Source organism: Leucoraja erinacea, chromosome 3 (genome assembly GCF_028641065.1).
Source record: "Leucoraja erinacea ecotype New England chromosome 3, Leri_hhj_1, whole genome shotgun sequence".
In the NCBI taxonomy this organism is placed as follows: Eukaryota; Metazoa; Chordata; class Chondrichthyes; order Rajiformes; family Rajidae; genus Leucoraja; species Leucoraja erinaceus.
In genome coordinates this window covers 29,739,784-29,757,611 of record NC_073379.1, presented here as the reverse complement: position 1 = coordinate 29,757,611, position 17,828 = coordinate 29,739,784, and the positions used below count along the sequence as shown (strand labels likewise).

The 17,828-nt window shown below is 44.2% G+C and overlaps 1 protein-coding gene across 2 annotated transcripts in view; it reads right to left on the bottom strand.

Moving 5' to 3' along the window:
• LOC129695430 (ADAMTS-like protein 1) overlaps window positions 1-17,828 on the bottom strand; it is a 368,144-nt gene that overhangs the window by 98,885 nt on the left and 251,431 nt on the right. For both annotated transcript variants that reach the window (XM_055632373.1, XM_055632374.1), the window contains exon 4: window positions 15,430-15,475. In XM_055632373.1, the coding sequence (XP_055488348.1) occupies window positions 15,430-15,475 (46 nt within the window). The remainder of the gene's footprint in view (window positions 1-15,429; window positions 15,476-17,828) is intronic.

Below are 17,828 nucleotides of genomic sequence, written 5' to 3'. Positions count from 1 at the left end.
GAGGAGAGCTAGAAGAGGGGGAAAACAGTTTAAAACTGAGGAATTTGGTTTGTAAATTGGTAAATTAGGCAATTTATCAGTCAATATAAGCAGGACTAGACCTGACTGTGTGGCTGAGGAACTGGTGCAGGTATTTAGATTCTTAGATCACTGGGATCTGTTTTGGAGTAAGGGGGAACTGTACAAAAGGGACGGATTGCATCTTAATGGGTGGGGGACCAGAATACTGGCAGGCAGGTTTGCCACTGCTACACGGGTGGTTTAAAACTGAATAAGGGGGTGGGGTGTCAAATGGGATAGTCGAGTATGGAGATAAAGGGAAAGAGAGTAAAGGGATGGTTAATTACCCCAGAATTAACGGGATAGGAAGCTCACAAAGGGATAGGAGAGTATGGCCAAGTGTAATAGGGAGTGAAAGGTGAGATGTGAAAGGTGAGATGTGTACGGAATTAAAGGTATTGTATATACATGCGCGAAGTATAAGAATTAAAGTAGATTAGCTTGAGGCTCAGTTAGAGGTTGGTAGATATGGCATTGTGGGGATTACTGAGACATGGCTGCAGGAGGATCGGGCCTGGCAACTTAATATTCAGGGTTATACATCCGATAGAAAGGACAGGCAGGTGGGCAGTGGGGGGGGGGGGTATCTCTGCTGATGAGGGATGAAATTCAGTCCCTTACGAGGGAAGACATAGGGACTGATGAGGTAGAGTCACTGTGGATTGAGTTGAGGAATTGTAGAGGCAAGAAGACACTAATTGGTGTTTATGGTGTAAGTGGCAGCAGGAGTTAAAACTGGCATGTAACAAAGGTAATGCCACTGTGGTGACGGGGGATTTCAATATGCAGGGGGACTGGGAAAATCAGGTTGGTTCAGGACCCCAAGATAGAGTTTGTCGAATGCCTCCGAGATGGATTCTTAGAGCAGCTTGTAATGGAGCCGACCAGAGAAAAGGCAATTCTGGATTAATTCTGGACCAATGAACCAGATATGATAAGAGAACTTGAGGTGAAGGAACTGCTTGGAGGTAGTGATCATAATATTAGTTTTAATCTGCAATTTGAGAAGGTTAAATCGGAAGTGTCAGTGATGCAGTTGAACAAAGGGGACTATGAAAGCATGAGAGGGCAGCTGGCCAAGGAAGACTGGAAAGGGATCCTAGCAGGAATGATGGTGGAACAGCAATGGCAAGAGTTTCTGGGCATAATCCAGAAGACGCAGGATCATTTCATTCCAAAAAGGAAGAAAGATTCTAAGGGGAGTAGGAGGCAACCGTGGCTGACAAGAGAAGTTAGGGATAGAATAAAACTAAAAGAAAAGATGTATAACACAGCAAAGAGTAGCCGGAAGCCAGAGGATTGGGAAACTTTCATAGGACAACAGGAAACAAAACGGGCAATATGGGCTGAAAAAATGAAATACAAAGGGAAGCTGGCAAAAAATATAAAGAAGGACAGTAAAAGCTTCTTTAGATATGTTAAGGGAAAAAGAGTAGCAAAGTCAAATGTGGGTCTCTTGAAGGCAGACACGGGTGAAATTATTACGGGCAACAAGGAAATGGCAGAAGAGTTGAATAGGTACTTCGGATCTGTCTTCACGAAGGAAGACACAAACAATCTCCCAGATGTACTGGAGGACAGAGGATCTAAGGGGGTGGAGGAACTGAAAGAAATTTCATTAGGCGAGAAATAGTATTGGGTAGGCTAATGGGACTGAAGGATGATAAATCCCCTGCGCCTGATGGTCTGCATCCCAGGATCCTCAGGGAGGTGGCTCTAGAAATAGTGGACGCATTGGTGATCATTTTCCAATGTTCAATAGATTCAGGATCAGTTCCTGTGGATTGGAGGATAGCTAATGTTATCCCAATTTTCAAGAAAGGAGCGAGAGAGAAAACGGGAAATTACAGACCAGTTCGCCTGACTTCGGTGGTGGGAAAGATGCTGGAGTCAATTATTAAAGAGGTAATAATGGGGCATTTGGATAGTAGTAAAAGAATTACTCCAAGTCAACATGGATTTATGAAAGGGGAATCATGCTTGACTAATCTTCTGGAATTTTTTGAGGATGTGACAAGTAAAATGGATGAAGGGGTGCCAGTGGATGTAGTGTATCTAGACTTTCAGAAAGCCTTTGATATGGTCCCGCAAGGGGGACTGGTGACTAAAATTAGAGCAGATGGTATTGGGGGTAGGATGTTGACATGGATAGAAAATTGGTTGGCAGACTGGAAGCAAAGAGTAGGAGTGAACAGGTCTTTTTCAGAATGGCAGGCAGTGGCGAGTGGAGTGCCACAAGGCTCGGTGTTGGGGCCGCAACTGTTTACCATATATATTAATGATTTGGAAGAGGGAATTAGGAGCAATACTAGTAAGTTTGCGGATGACACAAAGCTGGGTGGCAGTGTGAACTGTGAAGAGGATGTTAGGAGGTTGCAGGGTGACCTGGACAGGTTGAGTGAGTGGGCAGATGTGTGGCAGATGCAGTATAATATAGATAAATGTGAGGTTATCCACTTTGGCGGCAAAATCAAGGGGGCAGATTATTATCTCAATGGGGTTAGGTTAGGTAAGGGGAAGGTACAGCGAGACCTGGGCATCCTTGTACACCGGTCACTGAAAGTCGGCTTACAGGTACAGCAGGATCTTATAGAAATGTATAAAATTATAAAAGGACTGGACAAGCTAAATGCAGGAAAAATGTTCCCAATGTTGGGCAAGTCCAGAACCAGGGGCCACAGCCTTAGAATAAAGGGGAGGCCATCTAAGACCGAGGTGAGAAAAAACTTTTTCACCCAGAGAGTTGTGAATTTATGGCATTCCCTGCCACAGAGGATAGTGGAGGCCAAGTCACTGGATGGATTTAAGAGAGAGTTAGATAAAGCTCTAGGGACTAATGGAGTTCAGGGATATGGGGAGAAGGCAGGCACAGGTTATTGATAGGGGACGATCAGCCATGATCACAATGGTGGCCGATTAGGAAAAGGGGAGATGCAACGAGACCTGGGTGTCATGGTACACCAGTCATTGAAAGTAGGCAGGTACACAAAAATGCTGGAGAAACTCAACGGGTGCAGCAGCATCTATGGAGCGAAGGAAATAGGCGACGTTTCGGGCCGAAACCCTTCTTCAGTAGGCATACAGGTGCAGCAGGCAGTGAAGAAAGCGAATGGTATGTTAGCATTCATAGCAAAAGGATTTGAATATAGGAGCAGGGAGGTTCTACTGCACTTGTACAGGGTCTTGGTGAGACCACACCTGGAGTATTGCATACAGTTTTGGTCTCCTAATCTGAGGAAGGACATTCTTGCCATAGAGGGAGTACAGAAAAGGTTCACCAGACTGATTCCTGGGATGTCAGGACTTTCATATGAAGAAAGATTGGATAGACTCGGCTCGCTAGAATTTAGAAGATTGCGGGGGGATCTTATAGAAACTACCAAAATTCTTAAGGGGTTGGACAGGCTAGATGCTGGAAGTTTGTTCCCGATGTTGGGGAAGTACAGAACAAGGGGGTCACAGTTTAAGGATAAAGGGGAAATCTTTTAGGACTGAGATGAGAAAAACATTTTTTACACAGAGAGTGGTGAATCTCTGGAATTCTCTGCCACAGAATGTAGTTGAGGCCAGTTCATTGGCTATATTTAAGAGGGAGTTAGATGTGGCCCTTGTGGCTAAATGGATCAGGGGGTATGGAGAGAAAGCATTATCATATTGATACTGAGTTGCCGAATGATCAGCCATGATCTATGTTTCTATGAATGGCAGTGCTGGCTCAAAGGGCCGAATGGCCTACTCCTGCACCTATTTTCTATGTTTCTATGTAAATAATGGAACACGAGGATTGCCAATTTTCTTGTGATCTACTACATGTTTATTTACATCATTGGTCTATTTCTTGAGGTTTTCCACCTGCAATTTGCTTTGGTTGGATGTTTGTTCCTCATTTTAACCAGAGGTCCAAGATAGATTATGTCTGCCCCTGGAATTTTATAAAAAAGGAACTGCAGAAGCTTGTTTATATGAAAGATAGACACAAAATGCTGGTGTAACTCAATGGGTCAGGCAACATCTCTGGAGAAAATGGATAGGTGACCATTCAGGTCAGGACCCTTCTTCAGATCCTTCGTCAATCTGCCAATTTTCTCCAGAAATGCTGCCTGACCTGCTGAGTTACTCCAGCATTTTGTGCCTATCTTTGCCCCTGGAATTTACTTGAAGGAAAGATTTGAAATGTTTACTTTAGGCCCCAGCAGGTAACAATGGTCTTCTTCATCTAACAAAGAAACCTTCCCCCTTTACTCCATCAACCCATTCCACAGCAAACCCTTAATGCTCTCATCTCAATGGGGACTCTCCTTCCAGAAGCCTCCAATAAATTTACCTTGTTCCAAAATGCCTTGCACTCACTCTTGTGAATCCCAAGTGAATGTCTCCTGCTTCTCAAATGACAGATCTCACCCAAGGGTTACTTATTGAGCCCTCCCAGCATTTGGTGTGTGGAGATCTTGCGAATACGAGTGAGGTTCAGCAGTTAAAATCTTTCCAAGACATGGCTTGTTGCTCGCCCTACCCTTTGGCCCATTTCCGCTTTAGCTTCTCCTTCAATCTCCAGCTCCGCTGGTTCCTTCCCCACCTTTTAGTGTTGAATTCCATATTTTTTATGACAAAAATATTTACATTTACATTTTGAACATATGTGCACTGATGTTATTTTTAAATTGCTAAAGTTGCTTTTAATTAAAAAAATAACAACATTTGATATGAGCACATTCAGAAACCCTGCAATAAAAGTGCAAACAATAATTTATAGTCTTTTAAATATGTTGCCATGAAGATTTTCACACCAATGTAAAAGAGAAATTGCATTGCAAGGACTGAGTGCAACAGTTCAGTTACAAACAGGTAACAAATGCAGGTGTTTCTTACAACTTGCAATTTCAAACATAATCTCATAATAACTGATTTAAAAATATATATATATATCAAACCACTGAGCAATTTAAAGACTGATATCTGTTTGAGGGATGCTCGTCTTCTCATTTCTTATTATAAGCCTGTTAGTTTTGTACCTTGTTATTTTATTGCTCTGGAAGATGAAGTGACTGGTGGTAAGAGTTTTGCATTATTCCCGCATGACACACACTTTCACAAATATGTTTGGCAGCTTCCCAATTCCCAGAGTCTAACATTGGTGCACTCATGGTACTTGTAAAAATATGAGGTTATTTTTTCAGCCACATAATTACCAGAAATACATCACTTGCAATACCATTTTCTATAAAGTAATATAGAATTCATCCTAACAACAATGAAACAATATTTCTGAAGTGCTTTTGCCCAAGAAGCATGTCAGGAGGCTTCATAGAGGTGAAATGGCTTGTGGCCATGCAGTAAATTATTGGAGATAGGCACAAAATGCTGGAGTAACTCAGCGGGACAGGCAGTATCTCTGAAGAGAAGGAATGGGTGACGTTTTGTGACTAGACACTTCTTCAGACAAAGCCTTCCCTCTCTCTGTCCCTCCCCCACACCCTAGTTCCCCAACTAGTCTCATTGTCCTCCTAATGAATCTTACTGTTTGTATGCCCAATTGTCACTTTCCCCACAGCCAACAATGAAACATTGTACATTTCCTTAGTATCGTCTGCTTTGATCAGTCCTTTTCACATCTTACATACTCTTTGTACCCTTTTTATATCTCTAGTTTCCCTCTGCCCTGACTGTCTGAAGAAGGGTCTCGACCCGAAACCTCACCTATTCCATCTCACCAGAAATGCTGCCTGTCCAGCTGAGTTACTCCAGCATTTTACATCTATCTTCAGTGTAAACCAGCATCTACAGTTCCTTCATACACAATAAATTATCGGAGCTGGTCACAATATGTGCTTTCTTAAGACGCCAAATTTTAACACGGGTCCATACCTGGCTAGTGTGCAATGTTTGTATCTAAAAGACTGCTCACTCTTGAGTATAGGAGCAGGGAGGTTCTACTGCAGTTGTACAGGGTCTTGGTGAGACCACACCTGGAGTATTGTGTACAGTTTTGGTCTCCTAATCTGAGGAAAGACATTCTTGCCATAGAGGGAGTACAGAGAAGGTTCACCAGACTGATTCCTGGGATGTCAGGACTTTCATATGAAGAAAGACTGGATAGACTCGGTTTGTACTCGCTAGAATTTAGAAGATTGAGCAGGGATCTTAGGAGTGGCGGCGCGGCTCTGGCTGCAGCAGCTTACCGGCGGTCCCGTTGTCTTTGTGTTTTTTATGTTGTTTATTTGTTTGGTTAGTTTAGTTTTTTAGTTTTAGTTTGTGTTTTGGGGGGGGGGGGGTTGAAACGGGGTTTGCAGTCTCTCCCTGCGGGGGAATACGACCTTTTTGTCGTATTCCCCTTCTCTGCCTCCGTCTGCGCTGAGGCCTAATGGAGCTGACGACCTCGAGGCTCCGGAGGCAGAGCCCGCCAGGACTTGCTTTGAGCTCGCTCCCGTGAGGGTGGTCCGGTTCAGGGCTGGAAGAGGCTGGGACGCTCCCGTGAGGACGGCCAGCCCGAAGGTGGAACGAGGCTCCCGTCGAAGCGGCCGAGCTCGGGAAGGTGCGGCGCTGGCAGCCCGAGGGAGGTTCGGTGCACAAGTCGGGGTGGCCCGGTCCGCGAGGAGAAGCGACGCCCAAGTCGGGGCGGCCCGGTCCGGGGGAGAAGCGACGCCCAAGTCGGGGCGGCCCGGTCCGCGAGGAGAAGCGACGCCCAAGTCGGGGCGGCCCGGTCCGGGGGAGGTTCGGCGCCCAAGTCGGGGCGGCCCGGTCCGGGGGGAGAAGCGACGCCCAAGTCGGGGCGGCCCGGTCCGGGGGAGGTTCGGCGCCCAAGTCGGGGCGGCCTGGTCCGGGGGGAGAAGCGACGCCCAAGTCGGGGCGGCCTGGTCCGGGGGAGGTTCGGCGCCCAAGTCGGGGCGGCCCGGTCCAGGGGGAGAAGCGACGCCCAAGTCGGAGCGGCCTGGTCCGGGGGAGGTTCGGCGCCCAAGTCGGGGCGGCCCGGTCCGGGGGAAGTTCGGCGCCCATGTCGGGGCGGCCCAGCCCGAGGCTGAAGACGGCACAGTACTCACGTGAGGGTGGCTGGGGCGGTGTTCTGGCGGCGGTGGCCTGAGTCCGGGTTTCGGCCGCGGGCCAGCAGCTGTTTCTGCAGGACTGGTGGGCGGCAGCTTCAACCACCCCGGGCCGCGGTGTTTGAGCCGCGGGACTGTTTTAACATCGCCCGGGGGGGCGGGGGGTATCGCCCCAGCGCAGAGGGAGAAGAGGAGGGAAGAGACTGCGACCTAAGACTTTTGCCTCCATCACAGTGAGGAAATGCTGGGTGGACTCACTCACTGTGGTGGATGTTAATGTGTGTTTATTGTTGTTTTATTGTATTGTATTATATGTATAACTGCTGCAATTTCGTTCAGACTAAGTCTGAATGACAATAAAAGGCTATCTATCTATCTATCTATCTATCTATCTTATAGAAACTTACAAAATTCTTAAGGGGTTGGACAGGCTAGATGCAGGAAGATTGTTCCCGATGTTGGGGAAGTTCAGAACAAGGGGTCACAGTTTAAGGATAAGGGGGAAATCTTTTAGGACCGAGATGAGGAAAACATTTTTCACACAAATTGGTGAATCTCTGGAATTCTCTGCCACAGAATGTAGTTGAGGCCAGTTCATTGGCTATATTTAAGAGGGAGTTAGATGTGGCCCTTGTGGCTAAAGGGATCAGGGGGTATGGAGAGAAGGCAGGTACAGGATACCGAGTTGGATGATCAGCCATGATCATATTGAATGGCGGTGCAAGCTCGAAGGGCCGAATTGCCTACTCCTGCACCTATTTTCTATGTCTCTCTTTAAATGTTGGTACATGTATGTAAGGTATTATGCAGGTAAAAATGAAATGGGATTGGAGGGGAGAGGACGAGAGAAGAGTTTGAGGCCAAGACTGCAGCAAGGACTCCTTAGTATGGCTGTTATTTCTCCAGAAAAGTCTATTTAGTGAAGGAGAGCAATATAGCGCAGGTAATGTTTAAGAAAGAACTGCAGATGCTGGAAAAATCGAAGGTAGATAAAAAAATGCTGGAGAAACTCAGCGGGTGAGGCAGAACTATGGAGCGAAGGAATAGGTGACGTTTCGTGTCGAGACCCTTCTTCAGACTGATGTGGAGGTGGGGAGGGCGGGAAGAAGAAAGGAAGATGTGGAGACAGTGGGCTGTGGGAGAGCTGGGAAGGCGAGGGGAAGGAGGGAGAAAACAAGGACTACCTGAAATTGGAGAAGTCAATGTTCACTGCCAAAGCAAAATATGAGGTGCTGCTCCTCCAATTTGTGGTGGGATTCACTCTGGCCATGGTGGAGGCCCAGGACAGAAAGGTCAGATTCGGAATGGGAGGGGGAGTTGAAGTGCTGGGACACCGGGAGATCAGGTTGGTTAGTGCGAACCGAGCTGAGGTGTTGGGTGAAGCGATTGCCAAGCCTACGCTTGGTCTCACCGATGTAGAGCAGCTGACATCTAGAGCAGCGGATGCAATAGATGAGATTGGAGGAGGTGCAGTTGAACATCTGCCTCACCTGGAAAGACTGCACAAGTAATGTTCATTCATTGAGTGGTCGCCAGGTGTCAATGAAGTTACACAATTATCTCCATTCTGGCAGATACTGCAGGTGTCTCATCATAAACAGAAACAGATGAAGGCCTTTTAGCCCCTCAATCCTCCTGTACATTTCATAAAATCCTCTATCTAATTCATTAACCAATGATAGAATGGTTACCACATTCACTAACCACCCATGCCCAATATCACTCGAGCCCTTTAACATCGTCTATCTGTAGTTAATATCAATTTTGATATATAACACTGGAGCATCCATGGCCCTCTGTAGCAGAAGGATCCTGAAGGTAGGCATGTTCTCCCTGGCTTTCTTCATGTGCACTGGTTTTCTCCCAAGGACATGCTGGCTGGTAAGTTGTAGAAACAAATGAACTGCAGATGCTGGTTTACACCAAAGAACACAAAATGCTGGAGTAACTCAGTGAGTCGGGCAGCATCGCTGAGGGACATGGATAGGTGATATTTCGTGTCAGGACCCTAATTCAGGCTGATTGTGGGGGTGGGGGAAGATGGTTGAAAGAAGGGAATAGAGGCAATACAAAGCATGGTATTAAGTAAACATAGGCGATGGGGGTTTGATCGACTGATGGTTAGAACAAAGGCCAGAGATTATAGCAGAAGAAGTGAGAGACTGATTGAAGAGCTGCAAATTGTGAAGCCAGTGGAAGGAATGTCGTAGGGAAGGGAAGAGAAGAGGAGGGGAAAAATACGTGTGAGTGCAGATGGGGCACAGGGGAGGGGGAAGAGAATGGAGGGATGTATGGGAGAAAGGAGAGGAGAGTTTGTTTGAGGTGACCCAAAATTGAAGAGTTTAATGTTCATACCTTTGGGTTGTAAGCTACGAGGTGCTGCTCCTCCAGTTTGCATGCCAATGGAGGAGGCCCAGGACAGAAAAGTCAGTATTGGAATGGGGGGTGAAAGGGGAGATCCAATAAGCCTTGGTCAGAGGAGGTGCACATAAACCACTTTCTCACCTGTTAGGTCTGCTGGATGGAGGTAGGGAGAAGGTATCTGAACAGGTGTTACATCTTCTGTAGTTGCAGGAGAATGTACCTGGAGAGGGTATGGTATGTGTGCGAAGGAATGAGTGTACTGCAGGAGATGGGATGATGTGACTGGTTGTGGGTCACATTGGAGGTGATGGAAATGTTGGGGGATGTTGTGTTGGATGCGGAGGCTGGTGAGGTGGAAGGTGAGAACCAGGGGAACTCTTAACCTTATTCTGTCTGGGGGGAGCGAGGGCATAACCACGGGACACAAAGTTGACATTGGTGAGTTAACTCCTTCCAAGGACAGAGGGGGAGATTCACGTTTACTAAAGAAACAGGGTATTTTGGATATCCTAGAATGGAAATCTTATCTTGGGAACAGATGGAGAAATTGAGTAGGGACTAGCATCTTTGCAAGAGGCAGGGTGGGAGGAAGTGTAGTCCAGATAACTGTGGAAGTTGGTAGGTTTGTAGTAGACGTCAAAACTCCCCTCCCATTCCCTGTGTGTCACGTGGACTCATACATTTCCCCCCCCCCCCCCCCCCCCCCCCCCCAACCACTTATATTGCTTCCTCTGGCTTCACAATTTGCAAGTCTTCAATCTGTCCAACTCAACCTTCTGCTTTAATCTCTCGCCTTTGTTTCAACCATCTGCCTATCTAACCCCCTCTCACCAGCGTCCACCTGTTACGCATAGACCAGCCTCTTGTCTCTCCCAACCTTGTCCCCCACACCTCACAATGTCTGAAGAAGGGTCCCAGCCCAAAACATCACCTATTCATGGTCTCTAGAGATGTTGTTTGACCCATTGAGTTACCCCAGCACTTTGTGTCCTTCAAGTTTGGTAGGTTAATTGACCACTGTAATATATCCCAAGTGTCTTAGTGAGTGAGAGAATGTGGTCAGGGGGTGGGAGTTGATAAGAATGTGAGGAGAATTTAAAAAAATTGGATTAATACAGAATTCATGTAAATGGTTGGTAGATGTATGGTGTGGAATCAGTGAGCCAATGAACCTGCTTTCATTCTGTATGGCTCCATGGCTCTATAAGTGGACCAGGTATATCTTTCCATGATTAATTCACATTTTACACTCCAATAAGATAAAAAAATAAAAGGTCATTATTTGGATGCACATGACAATTAAATCAGACAAATGAATGAATCAATTTTTTTTTACATCTCAAGGAAATTCTGATCTTGGTTGTTATCCGCTGGACTGGAGGGCGGCAGCTTCGACCACCCCGGGCCGCGGTGTTTGAGCCGGCCCGTTTGCAGGGTTCAGTGAGCCGTGGGACTGTTTGTGCCATCGCCCGGTGGGGAATCGCCTCAGCGCAGAGGGAGAAGGAGGAGGGAAGAGACTGCAGCCCTAAGAATTTTGCCTCCACCACAGTGAGGAGGTGCTTGGAGGATACACTGTGGTGGATGTTAATTTGTGTTTAGTGTTGTTTATTATTGTATGATTATATGTATGACTGCAGGCACGAAATTTCGTTCAGACCGTAAGGTCTGAATGACAATAAAGGAATTCGATTCAAATTAATTCAATTATGACATCGGCAATTTAATAAAATATTAGTGTGGATTGAAAGGTCACCAAACACACTAAGGGATGACATTTCTCAAGATTCCCACAGGAAATAAGAATGCCCATAGGAAACAGTTAAAAATCACAGAATTAGAACAATGGAGCATGTATCTTGCTGTTTAAAACTTTAACAGATTTGTTTATATTGAACCTCATTGTTAAACTCATCATTTGTCACGATCAGACTATGTGTGTTTATTTACTATCTTCTTCTAGATTATATTTTTCCTCAAGAATAACCGGAATAACCGGCAAAGGCAGAGTGAGAATGAAATGGGACAATTTGTTCAGAGCAACAAATATATATCACTCTTATTCCTGGCCAGTGGAAGTTGTCATCAATTAGCAGCAAAAGATCCATTTTATGAGCCTAATATCCTCATCTCTGCTGTCCCCTCCTGATGTTTCTCAGAAAACAATGAATAAAATCCTTCAAAATGGGGACCTGCTCTGTAGAGAGACAAGAGAAGCTGGGCGTGTATACACGGCAGATTAAGTCAAGGGGATGTTCAAAATGATAAGGGATTTCAATGGCTTAAAATTGACAGCGGCAGGTCAGCAACCAGAGGAGTCTGCAACCAAAGATGCTACGAGCAGAGACGTTTTTACACAGTGAGCTGGTGTGATCTTGAAAGTGATGCTGAGAGGGAAGTGAAAGCAGCTTCACAGGAACTTCCAAAAACAAATTGGTTAAATATTCAAAAAGGAAATAACTGCCTGGGAATACTGTGGGGAACAATGAGGGGAATAAGTTAAAGTGGAAAGCTCAGTTACAGAGCCAGCATTCATGGGCTAAATATCCCATCTCTGAAAACATATTTCTTTGATTAGTGGCCAGAGAGGGAGTAGTGACTGAAGAACCCAGGGGCCACTGCCACTGCCACTGGGTACCCAGTTTAGGTACGATATGATACAATACGATAGAACTTCATTTATACCAGGAGGGAAATTGATCAGTCATAATAACACAAGATACATGAAACATGAAATTAAAGTGACGATTGGAAAGAATTGTGGATATGCAAAGATTGGGGGGGGAGGGAAGGGGTGTCAGTCTATCCCACAGAAAGGGGAGGAGTTGTACAGTTTGGTAGCCACAGGGAAGAAGTATTCAAGCAGCCTGCTACCTCATACTGGCAACTGTCTAGGGGAGGCTTAAATGATTGGTCTCATGAATTAGGTTCAGATGGCTGCTTGCACAGCGGAGGCACAGGCTAAGCTCATGTGCATTTGATCTGTTGCCAACCTGCTTTACACCTGAGAAACAAATGCAAGGATAGAAATAGCAAACTGATCTCTGCCCCGTTAAATGATTATTCATCTTGTCACTGGTTGCAAGAGCTTTCAGTTTTTGAAGTTAAAATCTCAGCGGGCGAGGCAGCATCTATGGAGTGAAGGAATAGGTGACATTTCGGGTCGAGACCCTTCTTCAGACTGATGTGGGGGTGGAAGGTGGGCTGGAAGATGTTTGATGTGCTGCATAAATGTAAATGTCGAGCTGCATATGTTCAAAATAGTAATCTGGTGAATGGTAGGGCTCTATAGTAGTACAAGTACATAGTTCTCTGAACATGGTGTCATGTTGGGGAATCACGAACCAGAGTATCTAGGTTTCAGCTGAGGGGAAAGCCATTATAGGAACTCGAGGGGCAACTTTTTCACACCACGGGTGGTATGCATATGGTACAACCTTCCAGCGGAAGTGGTTGACATATGTATGATAATGGCATTTAAAAGACATTTGGACAGCTACATGGATAGGAAAAGGTTGTGAGGGATATGTCAGATGTAGTTTACATGCTATATGGCTTGATGAACCAACTATTTGTCATTATTCACCATTAGGAACCAAAATAATCAGCCTATGATCGATAGTGCAATTTAATATCTGCATATTCTATTACACTCTTAAACATGAAAAATGCTTCACAACAATTAAACCTAGAATACTGTTGATTCTGTTAGTGAATCAGCACTTACCCATCTGTAAGATTATTAATTATGTATGTCTCATTTAGATGAACGATGTACACTGTATGGGTTTCGAAACCTACCAGAGTATAATTGAGTGTATTGAATGTAAAGTTATGGAAAATATGAGTTTATTATATGCTTAGTATTGACTCTCATGTGCTGCTTACCATTAAAGGTAGTCTACTTATAACATAATACATCATAACTAGCATCACTGCAATTGCTGAAAAGGGCAAGCTTTTGTGAAGCCATACTTTAGGAGATGATGCATATTCTCATCTTTTTCCATTTCAAACGATAACTCTGGTCACTCATTTCATATAAGTATCACCCTCCATGTGAAAAGGTTAGCCATTACGTTCCTATTAAATCTTTCCCCTTTTTCTTCTGCCTATGCCTCTAGTTCTTGACTCCCCAACCCTGGAGAAAAGCATGTGTGCATTCAACTTATCTGTTAGAAACATAGAAACATAGAAATTAGGTGCAGGAGTAGGCCATTCGGCCCTTCGAGCCTGCACCGCCATTCAATATGATCATGGCTGATCATCCAACTCAGTATCCCGTACCTGCCTTCTCTCCATACCCCCTGATCCCCTTAGCCACAAGGGCCACATCTAACTCCCTCTTAAATATAGCCAATGAACTGGCCTCAACTACCCTCTGTGGCAGAGAGTTCCAGGGATTCACCACTCTCTGCGTGAAAAAAGTTCTTCTCATCTCGGTTTTAAAGGATTTCCCCTTTATCCTTAAGCTGTGACCCCTTGTCCTGGACTTCCCTAACATCGGGAACAATCTTCCTGCATCTAGCCTGTCCAACCCCTTAAGAGTTTTGTAAGTTTCTATAAGATCCCCTCTCAATCTCCTAAATTCTAGAGAGTATAAACCAAGTCTATCCAGTCTTTCTTCATAAGACAGTCCTGACATCCCAGGAATCAGTCTGGTGAACCGTCTCTGCACTCCCTCTATGGCAATAATGTCCTTCCTCAGATTTGGAGACCAAAACTGTACGCAATACTCCAGGTGTGTCTCACCAAGACCCTGTACAACTGCAGTAGAACCTCTCTGCTCCTATACTCAAATCCTTTTGCAATGAAAGCTAACATACCATTCGCTTTCTTTACTGCCTGCTGCACCTGCATGCCTACCTTCAATGACTGGTGTACCATGACACTCAGGTCTCGCTGCATCTCCCCCTTTCCCAATCAGCCACCATTTAGATAATAGTCTGCTTTCCTGTTTTTGCCACCAAAATGGATAACCTCACATTTATCCACATTATACTGCATCTGCCAAACATTTGCCCACTCACCCAGCCTATCCAAGTCACCCTGCAGTCTCCTAGCATCCTCCTCACAGCTAACACTGCCCCCCAGCTTAGTGTCATCCGCAAACTTGGAGATATTGCCTTCAATTCCCTCATCCAGATCATTAATATATATTGTAAATAGCTGGGGTCCCAGTACTGAGCCTTGGGGTACCCCACTAGTCACTGCCTGCCATTGTGAAAAGGACCCGTTTACTCCTGCTCTTTGCTTCCTGTTTGCCAGCCAGTTCTCTATCCACATCAATACTGAACCCCCAATGTCTTGTGCTTTAAGTTTGTATACTAATCTCTTATGTGGGACCTTGTCGAAAGCCTTCTGGAAGTCCAGATACACCACATCCACTGGTTCTCCCCTATCCACGCTACTAGTTACATCCTCGAAAAATTCTATAAGATTCGTCAGACATGATTTACCTTTCGTAAATCCATGCTGACTTTGTCCAATGATTTCACCACTTTCCAAATGTGCTGCTATCCCATCTTTAATAACTGACTCTAGCAGTTTCCCCACTACCGATGTTAGACTAACTGGTCTGTAATTCCCCATTTTCTCTCTCCCTCCCTTCTTAAAAAGTGGGGTTACGTTTGCTACCCGCCAATCTTCAGGAACTACTCCAGAATCTGTTCCCCTCATGATTTGATACACCTCCATAAGATCACCCCTCAAGTGATAGGAAGAACACTTTGAATATAAAGAACTTCTCCCAGACGTGGAATGAACACAAAAAGCATCGGACTATTGGAAATGCTGCTGCTTATTTTCATTGCAAACAGATGGAATAGAAAGCCTTGTTATTCCCCATCCCTATCTGGTTTGGCAGTAGACCCTCAGCTATAGGTCTACTTACATTGAAGAGCTGACTACAAACATTGCTTCTCACTCTAGTCAGGGTTGCTGAGAGTAAAATTAAATGAGCAAGACTTACCACACTGCTGCATGTCCTGTAACGGATATTCTGCCCATCACAATTTCTACAGAAACAAGCAAAAGATAACACATAAGATAGAGAGAATGAAACACAATACAGTGGACAATCTGCATATACTGGACAGAAATCATTATATAGGTGTCAAAAGAAATCCCAGTATTTTATTTATTATATTCTTGTAGCTTATTTAATCTTATTTAACCTTTCTAAACTATAGAACAACGCCACATTCCACAGCAAATTAAACCCCTGCTGAGTTATGTAAACTGCAGGAGACCCAGAACACAATTGAGATTGATTCAGCCAAATATTGGGGGGACAGTTGAAGAGGTATTGAAAGAGAAATACAATTGTCACCTGGATTTTGAAGGGGAACATCGCAACCAACTTGAAATTGCTGAGATGACCGGACTTATACGAGGACAGATCGGGTTATCTGGGCCAAAATTCACTAGAGTTTAAACTAATTAGAAAACTGTTACAAGTGTCAAAATGAGGACAGTCCAACAGACTGGATGGGAGGAGGATATTTCTGCTTGCTGGTGGGTCCAGGTTCAAAGTGCCTGCTCCAATGTATCTCCAGTTCCTAGTTTACTGTTTCTATGTTCTCATGTATTAACACTATCTAGAAAATATGACATATGAAAATGGGACATTAGTTGGAGTATATGGTACAAATAAATAACATGGACATAGGGGATCAAATCATAAGTGTCTACATAAACCCAGTAATTTTTATTTGAGATTTATATGGCAATATTGTTGAGTTTTATAATTTTTTAGTCTATTTTAAAAGCTGATGCTATGGAAACTGGTGAGAAATTGACTCAGGATTTGATTGAACTGAGAAGAAATGAACATAAGCCTCAAGGCACGTATGAAATCCAGCACAAGTTCCTTTGAGAAGATCAAAAATAATCAGAAAACCTCTCACTCTTTTCTTTTAAAAAGTAAAAATAGTGTAACATAAATGTGTGACATACATTGACGATGAATATTCACATCCAGAGTGTAGTCAGATAGTCAAATAAACTGTTGCACATTTCCACACAATTCTCCATGTCTGCATTTTTCCATTTACTCTAAAAAATTGGGTTGAATGTGGGGAATGTATGCACATACATCTATATTGTATGGACTTTAGCAAAGTCCTTTGCAAGCACACACAGGAGGTTAGAGAAGATTAACCGGAATCGAACTGGGAGGAAGATGATGAATGGAATACAGAAATGATTAGTAGGATGAAAGCTGAGGGTAGTGACAGATAGTTTTTTCAGCGCTGTTGGAGACATCCACCCGCCTCTGCATTATATGCTGAATTGAAACATTCAGTTATATGACAAACAGTGGAGGCATGGGTCAAATTATTTTCCTGATCACAAAAATGTATCAAATAATTCCAGCCCGTTCTCTGCGGAGATTATATACAGTATTGGAAATCACTTTTTCAGAATGACTTTCAAACTTGTGACTGGCCAGCATCCCGACTCACTGGGAAGTTATTAGATTTGAGGAGATTAGAATATGATGAACTATATGAAGATGATATTTTAAAAACAATATATAGTTGAAATTGTGAAATGATCAGGTAAAGCAAAAAAGGTTAAAGGAAGGCAGGCTCTGAGTGTTTCCTAATGTTGACAGGAAACAATACAAACAGTTTCCATGTAAATCTTCAGCCTTTATTTGAGAAGTCTATTAGTTTGGGAAATTGGAAATATCAATGAGGACCCTTACAGAACCGTGCCTGTCAACAAGTTGCCCAATAAACTCCAGGCTGTTGATGCTGGTGCTGTAAAACACAGTTGTATCCTATTAACAATCAATCTGATTGAAACCAGTTATTTTAAAGCCACAACTCACATGTTGTGACTGCAAACATTAGATCCTCATCTTCCTCTTAAATTACTTTCTCTTCATTTCATACTCGCCAAATCTCTCTGAGGCATTCCTTCTTTCTGTCAAACCCACACAAACCAGCTTCTGTGATGTGTAGGAAGGAACTGCAAATGCTGGTTTACACCAAAGATAGAAACAAAATGCTGGAGTAACTCAGCAGGACAGGCAACATTTCTGCAGTGAAGGAATGGGTGAGGTTTTGGGTCGAGACCATTCTCGTGATGTTGTGGCTCTCAGGAGAAAGCCAAAACAGATCATTCACGGGGCAATTCTGATGGAACATACTGCTTGTATTGTATTCTTACCCTGTTCAGGACTTGGTCATGAGGTCACTACTATAGAGCCACCTATTGACTGCTTTTCGATTTTGGAGAATGTCATTGCTTAAAAATTGGTGTTTCAATGATGGGCGAAGGGAGGGAAAATGCTCCTTGGTGAAGGATGTAGATAAGCTGGTGGATAATATTACCCACATAAAGTATGTCCTTTGACCTAAG